Consider the following 18,030-nt stretch of genomic DNA (forward strand, 5'->3'; position numbering starts at 1 on the left):
TTTAAAAAAAGGTAATGTCATATTATGGAAAAGCTTTAAGCAAGGGAAAAGTGGAATGTCCTATTGTACAGATAATTAAACAACCTGCTCATATTACTTGCTGCTAATCTATTTCTTACATTGTCACTCTATTTAGGCTCACCACAAAGAGGGAAATGTAGTAGAACTGACACACCATGCTTAGCAAAAAGGTGAAAGACTGGCAATGTCTAAAGTTATAACTTCAACTTGTATAACTCTGGTAGTATACCCTTCTCCTGCTCCCATTTTAACTCATCAGTTACCTGCACTGGAGGCGAGTTTTCATAAATGGTCAAGCAATTATTTTACAGTCATACTTTGGAATTCTCTTTGTCAATTCCCAAAGTACTCGGGGTTAAAACTATTATTACCTAGGTTTCTCCAGTACGACTGCTGAATATCTGGAAATCACTTTCTGCTTTGTGAACTACAGCATAACTTTGTGAAATCTAGAGTACATTCTGCTTTTCAGTCACTAATTTCATATTCATAAAGTTTTGACAAGGTAACTTGATCTACTCAATAAATTACATAGCTTCCCCTCATTGTTTACAAAACATATTAGAAATAAAAACAATACTGAGAGACTTTCAGCAGTGTCTTATGATAGAAAAAGGGTAACAGTAAGGTGATGAGTATTTTAACTAAGCTGATTGTGAAAATATTTTTCACAATGCATAAAAATAATAAAACATTACATTGTATACTTTAAATATACACACCTTTTATCTATCCATTATAACTTGGCAAATTGAGGGGAGAATAAAATTTGAAAAAAATCCCGACCTTTTTCTTCATGTCATTAAAATACTTATCCTATAATTTCCTATTATGCCTTTAATCTTATCCTTAATTTTAGTCAAACTGGATTGCTTGTTCTTTACTTATATATTTCAACGCTATTCATGCCTATTTTTCTGTCAGAACAAACTCTTACTTTACATGCCTTACTTTATTTGCATTTCAATGTATCTGAACACAGGAAGACAAATAAGGCATGGTCCTTACCTTCAAAAAATTCTACAATCTTGATGAACGATTATAAGTACCATGGTGTGGGCATGCACATTGTTTCACAGAAGCAGAAAGGAGGTCACCTCCTGAATACACATGTATATACAAAATAGTTACACTAGAAATGCCTAGGATTACACACACAAACTCTAAATTATTGCTTGCAAAATGTAACATTTGTTAAAATATTCCGAATCCACAAAATGATTCATTCCCATCCATTTCCCCTACCCACTTTATTGTTGTTCTTACCAAAACAGAAGCAATTACTTTGCAAGTAATTTATAAGTAAATATGCTCTGAGTTGTGCCAATAATACATGTATAATTTCTTCCTTTATTTATTCTAAACAAGGATTTCACAAGCTAGCACCACTCTGCATGTCACAATAGCATAGCACTTATCCTCACACACATTTGTTGCTTACATGACCCTGATATTCACAAAATTATTTTATCAACTAAAATAAACAGAAGCATACTGAAACGAAATGTTTAAAATTATTATTTCATAAAAATATTATTTCATAAACAAACCAGCTGTTGCAAAAGAATTTAAAGGATACGGATTTCTGTGACAGCCTTCAAGCAACCTAAACCACCTTCTGTTCTTCCTTAAAAAAAAAAAAAGCTAAGTAAGTATAGGGATATTTTTCCCCTTTTCCACAAAAACTGCTTCAACAAAATTCATGTAGTCCTTTGAGAGCATAATTTTTTTAAAAGTAGAACACAGATTAACAAATAATAACATATTAAAAATACAGAAATTGCATAAAGATAAATTACTCAAATTTACTACATTTTTGTATTGTTCCCTGTGCTAAGAAATGCAAATTACCTTATGCTTTCATAAAACCAACCAATAAAAGCAAAGGATTACTCTGAATGCCATGAGCTGGGATTAAACTGAAAAAGGTGATTCTCTGAACATACCTTTTCCAATTTCAGAAGCTGAAAAGCCATCATTTGCAATAAGCATGTTTGCAGAATAGTGAGGTTTTTTATTATTACTGCTACCGTTCCATGATTTCCCTTTGTTCACATCTGCCTGGATAGTTTTCACTGAGGTAATATCAGTGTTCAAGTTGGCAGTGTCATTATAATTAGCACTCCCATGTACATTGTCAGATATTTTAAATAATCTGGGGGAAAAAAACATGTTTTCATTTATAATAGCAGTGAACAAATAGCACAGAACTGCTCCTTTCAAAAATATGTATAAATTACGATTAGTCAAAGGGTAAAGTTAGTTATTCCAAAATATAACTTGTTAGGGTTACCACTAAATTATTTCTTTTCGCTTTCTTAAAACTCAGACCAATCCATTTGTGGAAATCAACCTGTAAGATGACCCCATTGTTCATCATCTTCTGGTAATTACATTTTTTGTTTTTCAGTCTTCAAGAAATTAAACTGCCAAACCAGGATCGGCCTGTTTATTTAGTATTGTGCCAAATAAGTAAAAATGTGTGACTTCTGAGCCCCTCTACATGCTCTTAGTCTGTAAGAAGCTAACCACCCAAATCATAGAAGCTCTCAAGCAATCCTACAGAAAGGCTCAAGAGAACAGATACTGAGGTGTCTTAGCACATTCTGAAAACATTCAAATAATCCTTTGAAGAGATAGTGAGATCACTTGTCAATCCGCACCAATGTAAAAGCCAAGTTGAGTAAACCTTAGCCACTGTCAAGCTTTCTGATAACCACAGCCTGGCTAATATTTTTATTGTTTTATTTTTATTGTAGACCTGTGAAAATCCTTGAGAATTTTCACACACATTTAAGAGAGCTTTTAAGCTAAAATTAACACGTGAGTTGTTACTAAGTTCCTTACCTGTAGAAATTGTGAGAGATAAAAATGCTTATTACTTAAACCCACTGTTTTGAGTTAATTTATTATATTATAGTACATAACTAATTTACACTTTAAAGTCAGTAAAATGGTAAAGAGGGAGAAAAGTCACTAAATTCAGTCACAGTTAAATAAGACTTTTATTCTCCTAACAGTAAAGAGAATGGAAATGACTCAAATTATACAAATATATTAACACTCTTATAGTAAATTAGTAGGAATGAATCAGTATTCCTGTAACATATTAAAATTCATCAGCAACTACATTTGATTTCACAAAAAGCTTCCAGATAATATAACAAATACTTCAACAAAGTTACTGAAAACAAGAAGGTGCCATCTAAATGACTGTTACTGTATGCTACTGATCAAAAGATAGTCAATCCAACTTAGTTACAATATTTGTAAAGAATAAATTAACCATCAAAGCTCATAACATAACATTCATGTAGAACAAATAATAAGGATGACGGTACCGCCCAGTCTTATTCTGTAAGGAATGATACGTTTTACAAAAAAAGATAAAATGAATACAGCTACATTAATTGCTTTGAAACTGCTATCAGTGGCCAGGATTAATAACAACAGTAGCAAGTCAGTCCAAGGTGGAACAGGAGGCAGTTGGTGGGCAGACATGGGCACAGAACTATTCATTGTGCTAAGCTGTGGTGGCCTTTGTGCAAGGTTGTGATTTTCAGGAATTTTTTTTTTTAAGATTTATTTTGGGCCCGTCGCGGTGGTCTAGTGGCTAAAGCCCTCGCCTTGAATGTGTCAGGATCTCATATGAGCACCGTTTCTAATCCTGGCAGCCATGCTTCCCATCCAGCTCCATGCTTGTGGCCTGGGAAAGCCGTCGAGGATGGCCGAAAGCCTTGGGACCCTGCACCTGCATGGGAGACCTGGTAGAGGCTCCTGGCTTCGGATCGATACAGGTCCAGCCATTGTGGCCACTTGGGTAGTGAATCAGCAGATGGAAGGTCTTCCTCTCTGTCTCTCCTCTCTATATATATTGACTTTACAATAAAAATAAAATAAATCTTTTTTTAATAAATCTTTTTTAAAAAACAAGATTTATTTTTTTTATTGGAAAGGCAGATTTATGGAGGGAAGGAGTAACAGCACCCACCAAAACCAAAGGCAAATGTGAAGAACATCCCACTAAAATAACAACAGGAGACTATCAAACAATGAACAACCCATTGTTAAAACAACAGGACCAAATCACCACCTATTCATATTAACCCTGAAGATAAATAACTTAAACTCATTAGGAAAATATAGAAAAGTAGACTGGATCAAAAAACAAAACCCATCTATCAGTTACCTACAGGAGACATATCTCACCAACAGAAATCAGTGGAAACTATATTTCATGGATGTTAGTATTTTTATTTTTATTTTCATTTCTTAAAAATGTTTTTTTCTCATTAATTTCTTCACTGACTCATACATTATACAGTTGCAGCATTTTTTTCAAGACAGTTCTTGATTTTCTTTTTTATAAATTTGCATTATAAATTTCTATTTTTTTTCTGTTATTGATTTTGTTTTGTGACTTTTCATTTAAGGGGATGTATAGTAACTGTGCAATGGAGACTGTCACATCCAGATGTGAAGATACAATGCAGTATGCATCTCTACCTCCAAACCAAAAATGGAGTCTCAATGAAACTGCTGAATGTATCTTGACAATAGGATGCTGGACTCTCTGCCACTGTCCAAACCCACAATCATGGAGTTGTGACTGTTTGTGAGGAAATATACATTTGTGATAATAAGGGGAAATCAGTAGGGGGAGGAGGAGTTTTAGAGAGGGGATAAGGGAAATCTCAGAGCTATGGAACTGTATAATAAAATAATAATAATTAAAAAATAGAAAAAGATGAAAAAACAGTGATTTAGCAAATGCTTTAATTTTGTTTTAATTTCCAATATGGATAAATAATGATAAATAAAAATCTCATAAGCAAAAATCTTTGTAAAGTCTCCAAAATTTTTAAGATTAAAGGGTGCCTAAAACCCCAATAGGAATCCCCTCTCCAACCATATACTTTATTAACATAATTGTAGTGTTGCAAAGCATTTAATCACTAATTTTTAGTTACTTATGCCTATGCTAAACTGTAAACTCTCCAAAGGCAAGAACCTATCATTTGGATCCCAAAACTAACAGAATGATTAGTATATAATAGACTACATTTGTGGTTACTGCTTTTCTCATTTAGGTTTCATCATATTTAATACTTCAGATTGCACATTTTCAACTTTATTCTTGAAATATTATTTTATTTGCATAATTACCTTTTCCGGAATGCTGATGTGCTCTCTCCTTTTTCTTCCACAGACTTAACCAAGTTTGCATCATCAGGAACATTTTTCGCAGTTGCTATTGCAGTCCTAATGTGATTTTTATATTTCTGGGAACTATAGGTCAGCTTGCTAGTACTATGCGATAAATCATTATTTCTTGTCCCTCCTAAAATTTGCTCTTGATCATATGTTTTAAGGGGGAAAGCAAACTGGAATTTCTGTGTTGGGGAAACATAATCTATATCTTCATTAATAATCTTTGAACTTGATGTTAACATTTTTGGCCTTTTCCCTTGACCTACAAAAAAAAGATATTTATTAATGCATATTCTCCATGAGAACAAATTTTCAAAATAATGATGGATAAATTCTCAAAAGAATTTACAAGGTAAATATAGCACAATAGCAAACTAATCTATACTCTTAAATATAGTTCTGAAATATAGATAATTATTTTTATTATGGCATATTATATCACTGAAGGGAGTTTAGAAATTAATTTCAAATTATTAAAATTAAATTTGAAATTTATACAAAACCTCCATTATAAAATAGGTTTCAATACTGACCCATAAAAATAACCACAGTTGTGATATTTAACTACTATAAGTTATACAATTTTACAATTATAATTTCTAAATATATATAAATAATGTATACATGGAAATACAATGATTAGCAATACACAAATTCCTGAATATGATTTAGTATTGAAGTATATGACTCAATTTTTAAGCTTTTTAAGCTTGTTTCTAAAATCAATACAAAGGAATATTTTCATAAAAGTGACAGAATTCTAAAAGTTTCTCTACAGAGACTTTCAAGAGTCTGCAGGAGCTTTAGCAGGAATTTAAGGGCTTGGATGGAGTTTAAATTTGCCTTACCATCTATGTGTATTTTTGTGTTTATAAATACTACATGTTTACTACATGTTCTTTATATAAAAATTATGAAGTCTAATAAAATATGTATTGTGAACCTACTATACAACTTAAAAAGTGAATTTCCATGAATAACATCACATTAGCTCGCATAAAGTTTGAGTGTGCTGGCTTTTGTCCTTTATATAAATGAAATCAAACTACATATATCTTCTACATCTTGCTTTTTGCACTCATTTAATTTCAGGGATCAAGTTATCACAGTATCTTACCTCTAATGAATTTAACAGTGACAGTATTTTAAGTAACAGAGAAAAAAAACTTCACAGAACAATAATCACAGCAAATATGTATGATTTGTGTTATATATATAAATACATACATATACACATGTATATATGTATATGTATACACATATTCAGACAGATATATGAAGAAGGAAGACATTTTAGATGTTAAGATTAGGAGAAAAATATTCTGAAAAAAGTCTATGACTTTCATTTTGTCCTATTAAATATTTTAATATTCTAAAGTATTTAAAGGTAATAATTTAATGTGCTACTTAGTTTTTATACTAATATTCACAGGTTTGATTTCACAACAAATGTGATAATTTACCTATTAGATTATGACTTTCTATTTCTTCCTCTAATACTTGAGTATCTGGAATTTCTGAAAGCAATGGAACAGGAGGGAGAAACCAACCCAAAGATTTTTCATTGTCTGAATATCTATATGAAATACAGAAATGTAAATGCATGTTAATAAGGATATAGTTACAGAAACTATGCATCTATTAAATGTTACTCCATTACACACTCATAGATAAACATTTTGTAAGTTAACTTTCCATCACAACTTTATTCTAAACAGCAGCATGTGCAAACTTTTTCCCTTGTGAATCATGGGATAATGGTACTGTTTACGTGAAATACACTGCCTAAACAATAGCTATAACCCTGTACTATTTTCTCTAATTTAAATGTCAGTATTAGGAATCTTAAATATGCTCCAATAATTTAAAAAAGGAATAAAACATTCTCAAATTTTAGTATCTTAACTATTTAAAGTAATAAATCATTATATATTTCATTACTAATTACAGGTCATCAATATATAAGTAATATTATTACTGACACTCTACAAATATTTCTAAAACATTACAGTTAGTGCACTAACACAAATATTCCAGATCCTGAACCATCTACAAACCACAGAAAATTCAAGAAGTCAGATGAAACTAGCAATCTTAGAAATCTACAAAACTGATTTTTGCCACCCTGTTGGCATCTTAATTCCTCCTCATCTTCTGGCTTGGATCCTGGTAACTGATACTGCTTTAACGTTTCTTTCTCAAGATAAGTTGAAATAAAGATATAGATGTTAGGTTACAGGAGATACAGTGGAGAGTACCCTTGTACTGTCTACACCCAAGTACCAAGGATTTTATTATTTTTATTTTTTTTAAACAATTTTTATTTTTATTTGAAAGGCAGTTTTACAGAAGGAGAAGGAGAAACAGAGAAGTCTTAAACCTGCTGATTCACTCCCCAGATGGCCGCAACAGCAAGAACTGAGTTGACCCTAAGTTGGGAGCCAGGAACTTCTTCCCAGCCACCCACATGGGTGCAGAGTCCCAAGGACTTGGGCCATTCTTTGATGCTTTCCCAGGCTGTTAGTAGACAGTTGGATTGGAAGTAAAGCAGTTGGGATACAAACCAGCACCCATAGGACACCCCGGCGCCACAGGGCTGAGGATCACCCTGCTGCACCACAACACTGGCCCTGGGTTTTATGATTTTTCTTTTTTTTTTCATGTAGGATAGGAAGCTCTCTGAAATGACTTACTTTTCTGTCTTTCATAACACCTGAAACATGGCTAGTATGGCCAAACTGCAGATAAAAAATCCATAGCATTATCTGACAATGGTCTGACAGAATGAAAACAGTTCAGGGCATTTACAATTTAGATCTATATCAGAGTGTCTCCATGATCATATCCAGTTCAATGATTCCCTAAGATGACATGTGGCATTTGTCACACAGTCCTATTTGGAAGTATGAGGCAAAGTGTAGGAGAAAACCAGCAAAAACTTCCAAGTGTCCTCTCCCATTGCTGTCACAGAAAATACGCTGAATTCTTTCATAATGAGTGTGGCAACATACGTGAAATGTTGCCAATGAGGGAAGCTCATTAGGGACTCAATATTTAGGATTTTTATTGGGGGTTAATCACATAAACAACTCCTGTCTGGAACATACCTAAATTCCAGAACTCCAGAAGAAAAAGAAATGGGCAATATATAACGTATTATTTCATTTCACTGGCCAGTGAGTGATGTCTGATCAGCAGGCCCTAAGGCTTTTTTTCTTTTCCTTTCTTTTTTCTTTCCTTTTCTCCTTCTTTCCTTTCTTTCATTTTTTCTTCTTTTCTTTGTTTTTATTAAACTTTTTAATTGCTATTATTATCTTCCATGATACGGTTTTGTAGGTATAGGGATTCCTCTCTCTACCTTCCCTTCCTCCCTTCCCATTTAACTGCTTTGTGTTATACCAATACTTGCAAGGGTGTTAATGTTATGTATCATCAGTTTTGAAAATGCATATTAAAACATCTTGCTTTATGAAAAAAGAAATTTGCTTTCTTTGAATTATCTGCAAAATTAAATGAGTATTCGTAATTTATCACATTAGCATGTTAACATTTTATTATGTGTTTAACAAAGATTTTCATTTATGTCTGTTTTAAGCAATAAATACTAATCTTTTTTCTGGTTAAAAATTAAATCATTTTATTTGTATAAGCAGTCCCTATACTGCTCTAGAATCTGAGTTCTCGGATTCCAGTCAAGGCCAGCCTTCCACTGAGGCCTTTCATGGACATAAGTTTGCTCCTGAGATGTAAAGAGACTACTCCAGAAAATCCAATTAACGGAATAATGAGCTATAACTAACACATATTTAGCTATCATAAAATTAAATCTTCCTTATGATTCTCTTATTTTTGGCTAGAAGTTTCATCCTTCTCTTACCCATCTTGAATCCAAACAATAGTAAAATCTCTTTTACTGAAACCCAACTCACATCAGCCCTTACTAGTTCTCCCTTAATTTGCTTTCCCAATTCATAATTTTCTTGGTATTGCCACTGTCATATTTAAGGTTCTAATGACCCTATTCAGATTGGAAAAAAAAAGGCATCCTATCTACTCTGTCTCCAAGCCTTCTCTCTATTATTATTTATACACTGCTGCCACATTAATCTGGTATTGTTTTCACTATATTATTCTACTCAAAATCCTTCAGTTGGGGAGGGTTGTGGCACAGTGGGTCAAGCCACTGCTTGGAAAATCTTCATTTGGTTTTCGAGTGCAGGTTCCAGTACTAGCTATACCACTTCTGTTCCAGTTTCATGTTAATGTATCCTAGGAAGCAGTAGATGATGGCCTGATTGCCTGAGACCCTGTCATCCACGTGGGAGACTGGAAGCAAGTTTCAAACCCCTCTCTTTGGTGTGGCCCAGCCCTGGCTATTGGGGACATTCAGGAAATGGACTAAAGAACGCAAGACACACACACACACACACACACACACTCTTTCCTTCTCTCTGCCTTTCAAGTAGATACAAATAAATCAAACATTTAGAAAATTCCTTCAGTGGTTGCAAATAATGTCACACTTCTTCAAGGCCTTAGATCATCTTTATATATATATATATATATATATATATATATATATATATATATATATATGTAAAATAAAATAAGTAAGTGAGTCTTTATATATATATATATAAAGACTCACTTACTTATTTTATTAGAAAGATTATCAGAGAGAAGGAGAGACAGAGAAAAAGATCTTTCATCTGCTGGCTCACTCCCCAAATGGTCAAAATGGCTGGAGCTGAGCTGATCAGAAGCCAGGAGCCAAGAGTTTCTTCCAGGTCTGCCACACGAGTGCAGGATCCCAAGGACTTGGGCTGTCCTCAGCTGTTTTCCAGGCCATATGCAGAGAGCTGGATCAGAAGTGGAGCAGCCAAGCTATCAACCAGTACCCAACGGGATGTCATGCTTGCAGGCGGAGAATTAGCCAGTTGAGCCATTATGCTAGCCTCCACACTTAGATTCTATTTTAAAAATTATTACAAAGTCATATATAGAGAGAGGAGGAGAGATAGAGAGGAAGATCTTCCATTCGATGATTCACTCCCCAAGTGAGCACAATAGCTGGTGCTGTGCTGATCCAGAGCCAGGCACCAGGAACTTCCTCCAGGTCTCCCACATGGGTGTAGGATCCCAAAGCACTGGGCCGTCCTCGACTGCTTTCCCAGGCCACAAGCAAGGAGCTGGATGGGAAGTGGAGCTGCTGGGATTAGAACCGGTGCCCATATGGTATCCCGGCACATTCAAAGCGAGGACTTTAGCCACTAGGCCATGCCACTGGGTCCTGCACTTAGATTCTAAACATCTACGAGCTTTGTTTTTATTTCCATTTACATCATCTTAATTTACATCACTTAATACAATGATTTATAAAACTAACTTTACTATGCAATGTTTAACACATACAGAATTATATCCAAGATCCTTATTCTACTATTTAACATTTCATCACAAGATACCTTTAACTTATTTTCCTATTTTAATGTTCCACTGTTTCTCCCTTATGAATCATCTACTCAAGAAAAGCTTTGACACATCATCGCCTAACAGTACCATGACCCGTCTTCTCGTCATTCTTTCTCCTACATTGTAACACATTGCCTTCAAATACCTATGACATCTCTGGCTACAAGAATTACTAAATCCTTTAAAACCTCCTGATTCTTCTGCCCACCATCACATCCAATTTGACCATTGAGTTCAACACAACCTTCTTTTCAAATCTGAAGCTGCATTGAATAATAACTTACACATTTATCATTTACTTTGCAAATATTTTTATTTCATATTATTAAGATGATTGTATTGTGCCAAAATTTGGCTGTGTCACTCCTGATCAATACCTGTTAACCCAGATACACACTCTTTTACTCTCAAAAGAGGTTCCAGCAGGGTGACAAATTCAGGCACTCTATTTCTTAGTGCATAAAAAATTAAGGCACTTTATTTCTATATGCATATATAATAATCTCAACTAGATTTTAAAGATTTTTAAAATTTGGTTTTCGTAAATATCCCTTCAGCATTCCATCAATACTTGTATGAATGAATGAATGAGAAATGAAATGAAGCAACTCACACTTCATTTACATATGTCACTCTCTATTCTTGTGGGCCTTCACCTCACGTCTTTATTTGCATCTTTACTACCTGCCTACACTGAATCTGCCTATCCATTTGGTCTTTGATACACTGCTCATTTTGTTTCCAAAATGTTCCATTACTTCTTATATGAAACAATTATTTGAACATCTCTTCTAGCCTTTACCTTGGTGAAAAATAATTTGAATAAAACAAAATCAACAACAGGAAGAAAAGTAAAAAAATTTGCAACATAAACTTAAATAACATGCTACTGAATACTGAATGGCCAATGTTGTTTTATGGCTTTTCATTTAAGGTAATGTATAGTAAGTGTAACAGAAACTATCATATTCAGATACAAATATACAATGCAGACTGCATCTCTACTTTGAAATAAAAGATGGACTCCCAACGAAACTTAAATAAATCTTGACAACAGGATGCCATTGTCCATATCTACAATGTCAGGATACACTTAAACAGCACAATGATAGACCTATGACTGTTTATGAAGGACCATACTATTGTATAATACAGGGGAAATCAATGGCGGAAGGGGATTTGAAGAGGGGTTAGGGAAATCCCAGAGGCTGTGGAACCGTATTTTAAAATCCTAAGTAAATAAAATTTAAACAAACAACCTGAATAAATCAGAAATGCAAATAAATCAAATAAGTAGAAGCCTATTGCTTTCTAAATTATAATCTATATTTGAGGAGTTAAACTTCAGTTACTACTTCACATCTAAACTCCTTATTTATAAAATATACAACTGAAGCATCATTGTGCTGAGTCCTCATTTTTGCATGCATGTTTACCACAGAGAAAATTAAAATTTTCTAAAATTCTACAAACCCTAAGATGATCCACTATATTATTTTTTTAGACTTACTTTTTAACTTCATCTTGCTTTTTGAAAAACAAATTATCAACAGGAAACAAATCATTTGATTTCAGCATTGTTGAAAACTGTACTTTGTCATAAATCTGTAAAACATAAAAAGAATGGTTGATATTTGCAAAGAAGTGAGATAACATTTCTGAACATAGACTATATTAATTTTCTAGAATGTTATGTAAAATATAACCACAGACTAATTTCCCAGCTTCATCTTCTATAATTTCCTCCAAAGTGCCTTAATATCAAAATATATTATTCTGTTTTCCACTTACTCATTTTTTATACCTGTGTTCCTCTCTTCAAACTGTACCAAAACTTAGACTATGTTTTCTTCTGTTTTCCATCTAGTAAATTCCTACCCATTACTCAAGATATAGCCCAAATGTCATTCTTCTCTGAAGGCTTTTCTGAATTCCTCCATTTCCCCAAGTCAGAATTAATTACTCTTTTTGGGCTTTTTTTCTTTCCTTGTTTTTGAAAGGCAGATTTACAGAGAGAAGGAAAAACAGAAGGAAAGATCTTCTGTCCACTACTTCACTCCCCAAATAACAGTGATGGCCAGAGCTGGAGCGAGGAGCTTCTTCCTGGTCTTCCAGGGTAGAGCAGGGTCCCAAGGCTTTGGGCCACCCTCTATTGCTTTCCCAGGCCACAAGCAGGAAGCTGGATGGGAAGTAGAACAGCCAGGACATGAACTAGTTGCCCATATGAGATGCTAGCACTTATAAGGGGAGGATTAGCCAGTTGAGCCTTTGTGCCAGGTCCTCCTTTCCAGTCTTAATAGTTTGTTCATACCACTAGTTTTGAGTTAGTTTAGTACAATTTATCTTAAATATGTGTGCCTTTAACAACAAAATTAGGTGATTCAATGGAAATCTGCTTCAAAATAAAAGAAGTAGAGATAAAGGAGTATCAATGAAACAATATTGGCAATGAGATGAAAATTACTAAAGCAATATAAACCATATATGGAAGGTCATTATAGTAGTGCTTATTTTTTGCATGTTTAAACTTCTCAAAATTATAAATTATAAATTACAAGTTTAATACATATATTTTATAATCTTAAGATACAAAATGAGTATATACATATAAATATTTATATTTCTTTATAGAAACATGATTTTATCTTCAGAAATATTATCTAGGCCAGGTGTTTGGTACATTGTTTGAGATACTGCTTGGGACGCCCAAATCCCATATTTGAGGTCCTGGTTTCAAGTCCCAGATTCTATTTCTGATTCCAGCTGCCTGCTAATGCATCTCTTGGGAAGCAGCAGATGATGGCTCAAGTACTTGGGTCCCTGCCACACACATGGGAGTGGTGGCAGGAGGAGTTCCCAGCTCCTGCCTTCAAAATGGCTCAGCACCAGCTGTGAGATTTGGGGGAGAGAACCAGCAAATGAAAGATCCATTCTCCATCCCTGTCTTTGAAACCAAACATAATAAATAAAACAGAGAAAATTATTTTTAAAAATAAGAATCATCTAAATATAAAGAATATAAATGTCCCGCATTGGCCACCTGGAAATACACAAAAACCTAGGACCTATGAGCCCAGGGAATCATTCCTGCAGGTACATATTGCTCCCTTCAAATTCAAATTACTTTTCTCTGCACATCAGCACTATATCTCAACTTCTTCTAAGTTATGAGACATAATAGAACATTCTGCATGTCAAAATATGAAATCAGATGCACAAATCAAAAAGCATAAATCACATTTCTACATCTGTGAATGTATAATACACTCCAACTGGGAAATTAAAATCAAAGAAACTATATGAGCGCCATCTCGTGGAGAAATCCTCAATGACCAAGTCAGAGTTTGCTTCCCTTTCAGTATTCTTACTGATCCAGAATATTGTTGAGTTTTGTTTTTTATTATTTTAGTAATTGGATTTTCCCCTCTCCTGCTGTTTAGTTATCTTCATTTTCCCCAATTTTTAAATTATTCATCACCAACAAAAAAGTAAAAAATGAGAGAATTAGTAAGATTCTACAAATGTCTAAAAGCATTTCAGTCTACAAAAAAATCAGAAACCTCATAACAGCGTGGGGACAGAAGCAAGTCATTCAGAAATATGCTATCAGAATCTTTCACATCTTTAGTCAATTTAAACAATTTCAGAAGCTGAAAGCAATGATATGAAAGTGCTAATTTATGTTTTACATTGCAAAAAAAAGTAACACAATGCTACCTACTACCTTTAGAACTGTTTACTTATTATTTTTATTATTCTTATTTATTATTATTATATGATGATGATGATCATGATGACGATGATACAGTGTTGTAGGTAGAGGGATTCTTCCCTCTCCTGCCACTTCCTCCCCTCCTACCATTGTCCCTCATATCACCACAGTAGTGTATCCCTTTGTAAAGGTCACAAGTTTAACTTGTTATGTAAGTGTATCATGGTATTAAACAACACAACAACCAAAAGTTTCTAATTTAAAACAAACAACTTTCATATGCTTTACTAGCTCAGAATCTAAGTAGAAAATCTAAGGTCAACATTTACACGCTTGAATTGTGTATTCTAAAAGAAACTGAAAAATAAGTCAATAAAACTAGAAATTAGAAATACTTGTTTTGAAAAAAGTTTCATAAACCATTCAAAAACTTCCCATATAAATAAATATTACATAAGTTACTTTTAATTCTACCTGTGGTATCAAAGAGAATATGTTTTGGGCCAAAATAAAAACACTACATAGTTTAGCTCTGATACACCTACATGTAATTTAAAGGCCTTCAACAAAAATTCTCCAGCTAATGCTGTATTACTTTTCCTCATAACACTGCAATTATTGGTGCAATTGTTTATTCTCTTTGTCCTCAAAAAGAAGGTGTTTGGCTAATACGTTCTGATAACCCAGATCAGAGCCTGACACCTAAAAGTTGGACTACAGAAACCCACTGTGGAATAAATGATCAATTTATACAGTAAGTTTAAATAAAAACAATTTTCTACTCACTCTGAAGCCCCAAAACTGTACTCCCTCTTCCACCGCTAGCATTTAATGTCCCCCAGCATTTAATGCCCAGTTTTTAAAGCCTGAATTGTTTTTCTACTTCAGAATTCACATAATATCACAGAGGTTTTAAATTACGATGCGTTTGGTATTTTCATTATGTAAATGTTTCTAAAAAACCACAGGCTTTATAAAGGACCTTGCTACATTTCACTATGAGGTTGTGATGTAAGGAGATACTATGTAACTAAACTTCTGCCTTTTGATTCAGCTTTCCTAAATCTCCATGCTAGGTTGTTTATTACAAAGTTTTCATTTCAGCAAGTGGCACAAAATTATGTTGCAAAACACATTATAACCTCCAAGTATTTTATTTGTTGATATCTGCTCCATCATAACTCAAAATGGCTAAAATATCTGAATTTTTTAAACCAAATTAAGTTGTTGCCTGTGGAACCTTTCCCGATTACACTAAGAACACAGCATTTTCTTGTCTTCTGTATCCTTACTTACTGCATAAATGATCAGATCTACATGGGTTCCCTACGACCTTCACTCTTAGAAAGACCCGTTTCAGGAAACTCGAGTATAAACACCTAATGGACCAGACTTCGGCAGCGAAAATACCAACTTTAGCTGGAATAATCACCAGAAACGACTGTAGGGAATTTGACAAAATAAGGGAATACGGGACCAAGAGGGACCCCCAGCCCTCCAGCAGCCATGGGGTCCCCAGACCTCGACGCCCTTCCCGCCGGGCCCCGACGATGCCCGGAGATGGCTGGGAGCACAAACCAGTCGGGCCGATTTCCTAGACTATCCCAAATCCCAACGAAGCTCCCCAAGCCTCCCAAGTGCACGGCAGGAGGAGTGGGGCCTGGGAGCCGCCCTTCCCGGAGCACTGGGAAGCCAGTGCCTCCACCCGGGACGTCCCTTCCCACCTCCAGCACGCAAAGCTGAACAAACTGGCTCTCGGCCACCCAGTCACCACAGCCCGCGAACCGACCCCCGAAGGGCTCCCTCGGCCACAACAGCCCGCGAACTGACCCCCGAAAGGCTCCCTCGGCCACCCAGCCACCACAGCCCGCGAACTGACCCCCGAAGGGCTCCCTCGGTCACCACAGCCCGCGAACCGACCCCCGAAGGGCTCCCTCGGCCACCCAGTCACCGCAGCCCGCGAACTGACCCCCGAAAGGCTCCCTCGGCCACCCAGTCACCGCAGCCCGCGAACTGACCCCCGAAGGGCTCCCTCGGTCACCACAGCCCGCGAACCGACCCCCGAAGGGCTCCCTCGGCCACCCAGTCACCGCAGCCCGCGAACTGACCCCCGAAAGGCTCCCTCGGCCACCGCAGGCAACGCCAAGGCCCGCGAACTGACCCCCGAAGGGCTCCCTCAGTCACCACAGCCCGCGAACTGACCCCCGAAGGGCTCCCTCGGCCACCCAGTCACCGCAGCCCGCGAACCGACCCCCGAAGGGCTCCCTCGGTCACCACAGCCCGCGAACTGACCCCCGAAGGGCTCCCTCGGCCACCCAGTCACCGCAGCCCGCGAACTGACCCCCGAAGGGCTCCCTCGGTCACCACAGCCCGCGAACCGACCCCCGAAGGGCTCCCTCGGCCACCCAGTCACCACAGCCCGCGAACTGACCCCCGAAGGGCTCCCTCGGTCACCACAGCCCGCGAACTGACCCCCGAAGGGCTCCCTCGGTCACCGCAGCCCGCGAACTGACCCCCGAAGGGCTCCCTCGGCCACCGCAGGCAACGCCAAGGCCCGCCCCGTAGGTCCCACCCGTGCGGGAGTCGGGCCTGCCCCACGCGGCAGTGCGCCCCAGGCCTCACTGCCTTCTGACTGGAACGCAGCTGAGGAGCCGCGCGGCCGCCAGGGCCTGGGGCCCTCCAGCCACCAGTACTTGGTGGCAGTGGCCAACCCCAGCCAGGGCGCCCCACCCGGTCCCCGTCTTCCCGCCCCGCGCCCCACCTTCTCCGGAGGACCTCCTGGCCGACAAGCCTCAACACCCCGTGGGCAGCGCCAAGCCGAGCGCCGATTCACCAGTCCCACCGAGGACCCCAGCCTGGCTAAGCCAAACTCCAAGCGATGGATCTGGAGGCGCCCACCCGCTCCCTGCGTGCCTCGCACCTTTCCTCCAGGACTTTGTTGTTCACTATGAGCATGTGTCTGACAGGATACTCTATGCTAATAAAATCCTCGTAATCCTGAGTGTTAAGGACCTGCCAAGTATTCTTGCCTAACCTAGTCTATCTAACCCTCAAAATGCATACCCTGGCGCAGCCTTTTTTATGGAAATTACCCAGGACTAAACCCTACTACTTCTGTTTTATTGTCTGAGATGTGTTTTGCGTCTTAAAATATTCACATCTTAAAATGTTAATGGTCGTCCATGAGCTATTTCCCGTTATAAACTTATTTCAGCCATTAAATTTCAGAAACTTGGGCCTGGCACAGCAGCCTAATGGCTAAAGTCCACACCTTGCACACCCTAGGGTGTGGTTCTAATCCCGGCAGCTCCACTTCCCATCCAGCTCCCTGGCTTGTGGCCTGGGAAAGCAGTCGAGACGGCCCAAAGCCTTGAGAACCTGCACCCACGTGGGAGACCTGGAAGAGGCTCCTGGCTCCTGGCTTCAGATCAGCTCAGCTCCAACCATTGTGGCCGCTTGGGGAGTGGATCATCGGATGGAAGATCTGTCTCTCTGTCTCTCCTCCTCTCTGTATACCTGACTTTCCAATAAAAATAAAATGAACCTTACAAAAATTCTTCAGAAACTTTTTTAAAAGTGACATTTAAATTTCCCTTAACAAAAGCATGAATTTG

The 18,030-nt window shown here is 37.2% G+C and overlaps 1 protein-coding gene across 6 annotated transcripts in view; it reads right to left on the reverse strand.

The window, feature by feature from the left end:
• The window catches only part of HFM1 (helicase for meiosis 1), a 96,113-nt gene extending 78,886 nt beyond the window's left edge, over window positions 1–17,227 (reverse strand). For 4 of the 6 annotated variants that reach the window (XM_058660892.1, XM_058660894.1, XM_058660893.1 and 1 more), the window contains exons 1-6: window positions 15,796–15,901; window positions 12,215–12,309; window positions 6,696–6,808; window positions 5,188–5,494; window positions 1,968–2,176; window positions 1,601–1,648 (exon numbers count right to left, since the gene is read on the reverse strand). In XM_058660892.1, coding sequence (XP_058516875.1) covers window positions 1,601–1,648; window positions 1,968–2,176; window positions 5,188–5,494; window positions 6,696–6,808; window positions 12,215–12,282 — 745 coding nt within the window. In that variant the 5' untranslated portion in view covers window positions 12,283–12,309; window positions 15,796–15,901. Of the gene's footprint in view, window positions 1–1,600; window positions 1,649–1,967; window positions 2,177–5,187; window positions 5,495–6,695; window positions 6,809–12,214; window positions 12,310–15,795; window positions 15,902–17,177 lie in introns of those variants that run through there. The other 2 variants (XM_058660890.1, XM_058660891.1) reach the window with 2 other exon arrangements.
• Between the last annotated feature and the right edge of the window lie 803 nt (window positions 17,228–18,030).

Source organism: Ochotona princeps, chromosome 2 (genome assembly GCF_030435755.1).
Source record: "Ochotona princeps isolate mOchPri1 chromosome 2, mOchPri1.hap1, whole genome shotgun sequence".
Taxonomy (NCBI): domain Eukaryota; kingdom Metazoa; phylum Chordata; class Mammalia; order Lagomorpha; family Ochotonidae; genus Ochotona; species Ochotona princeps.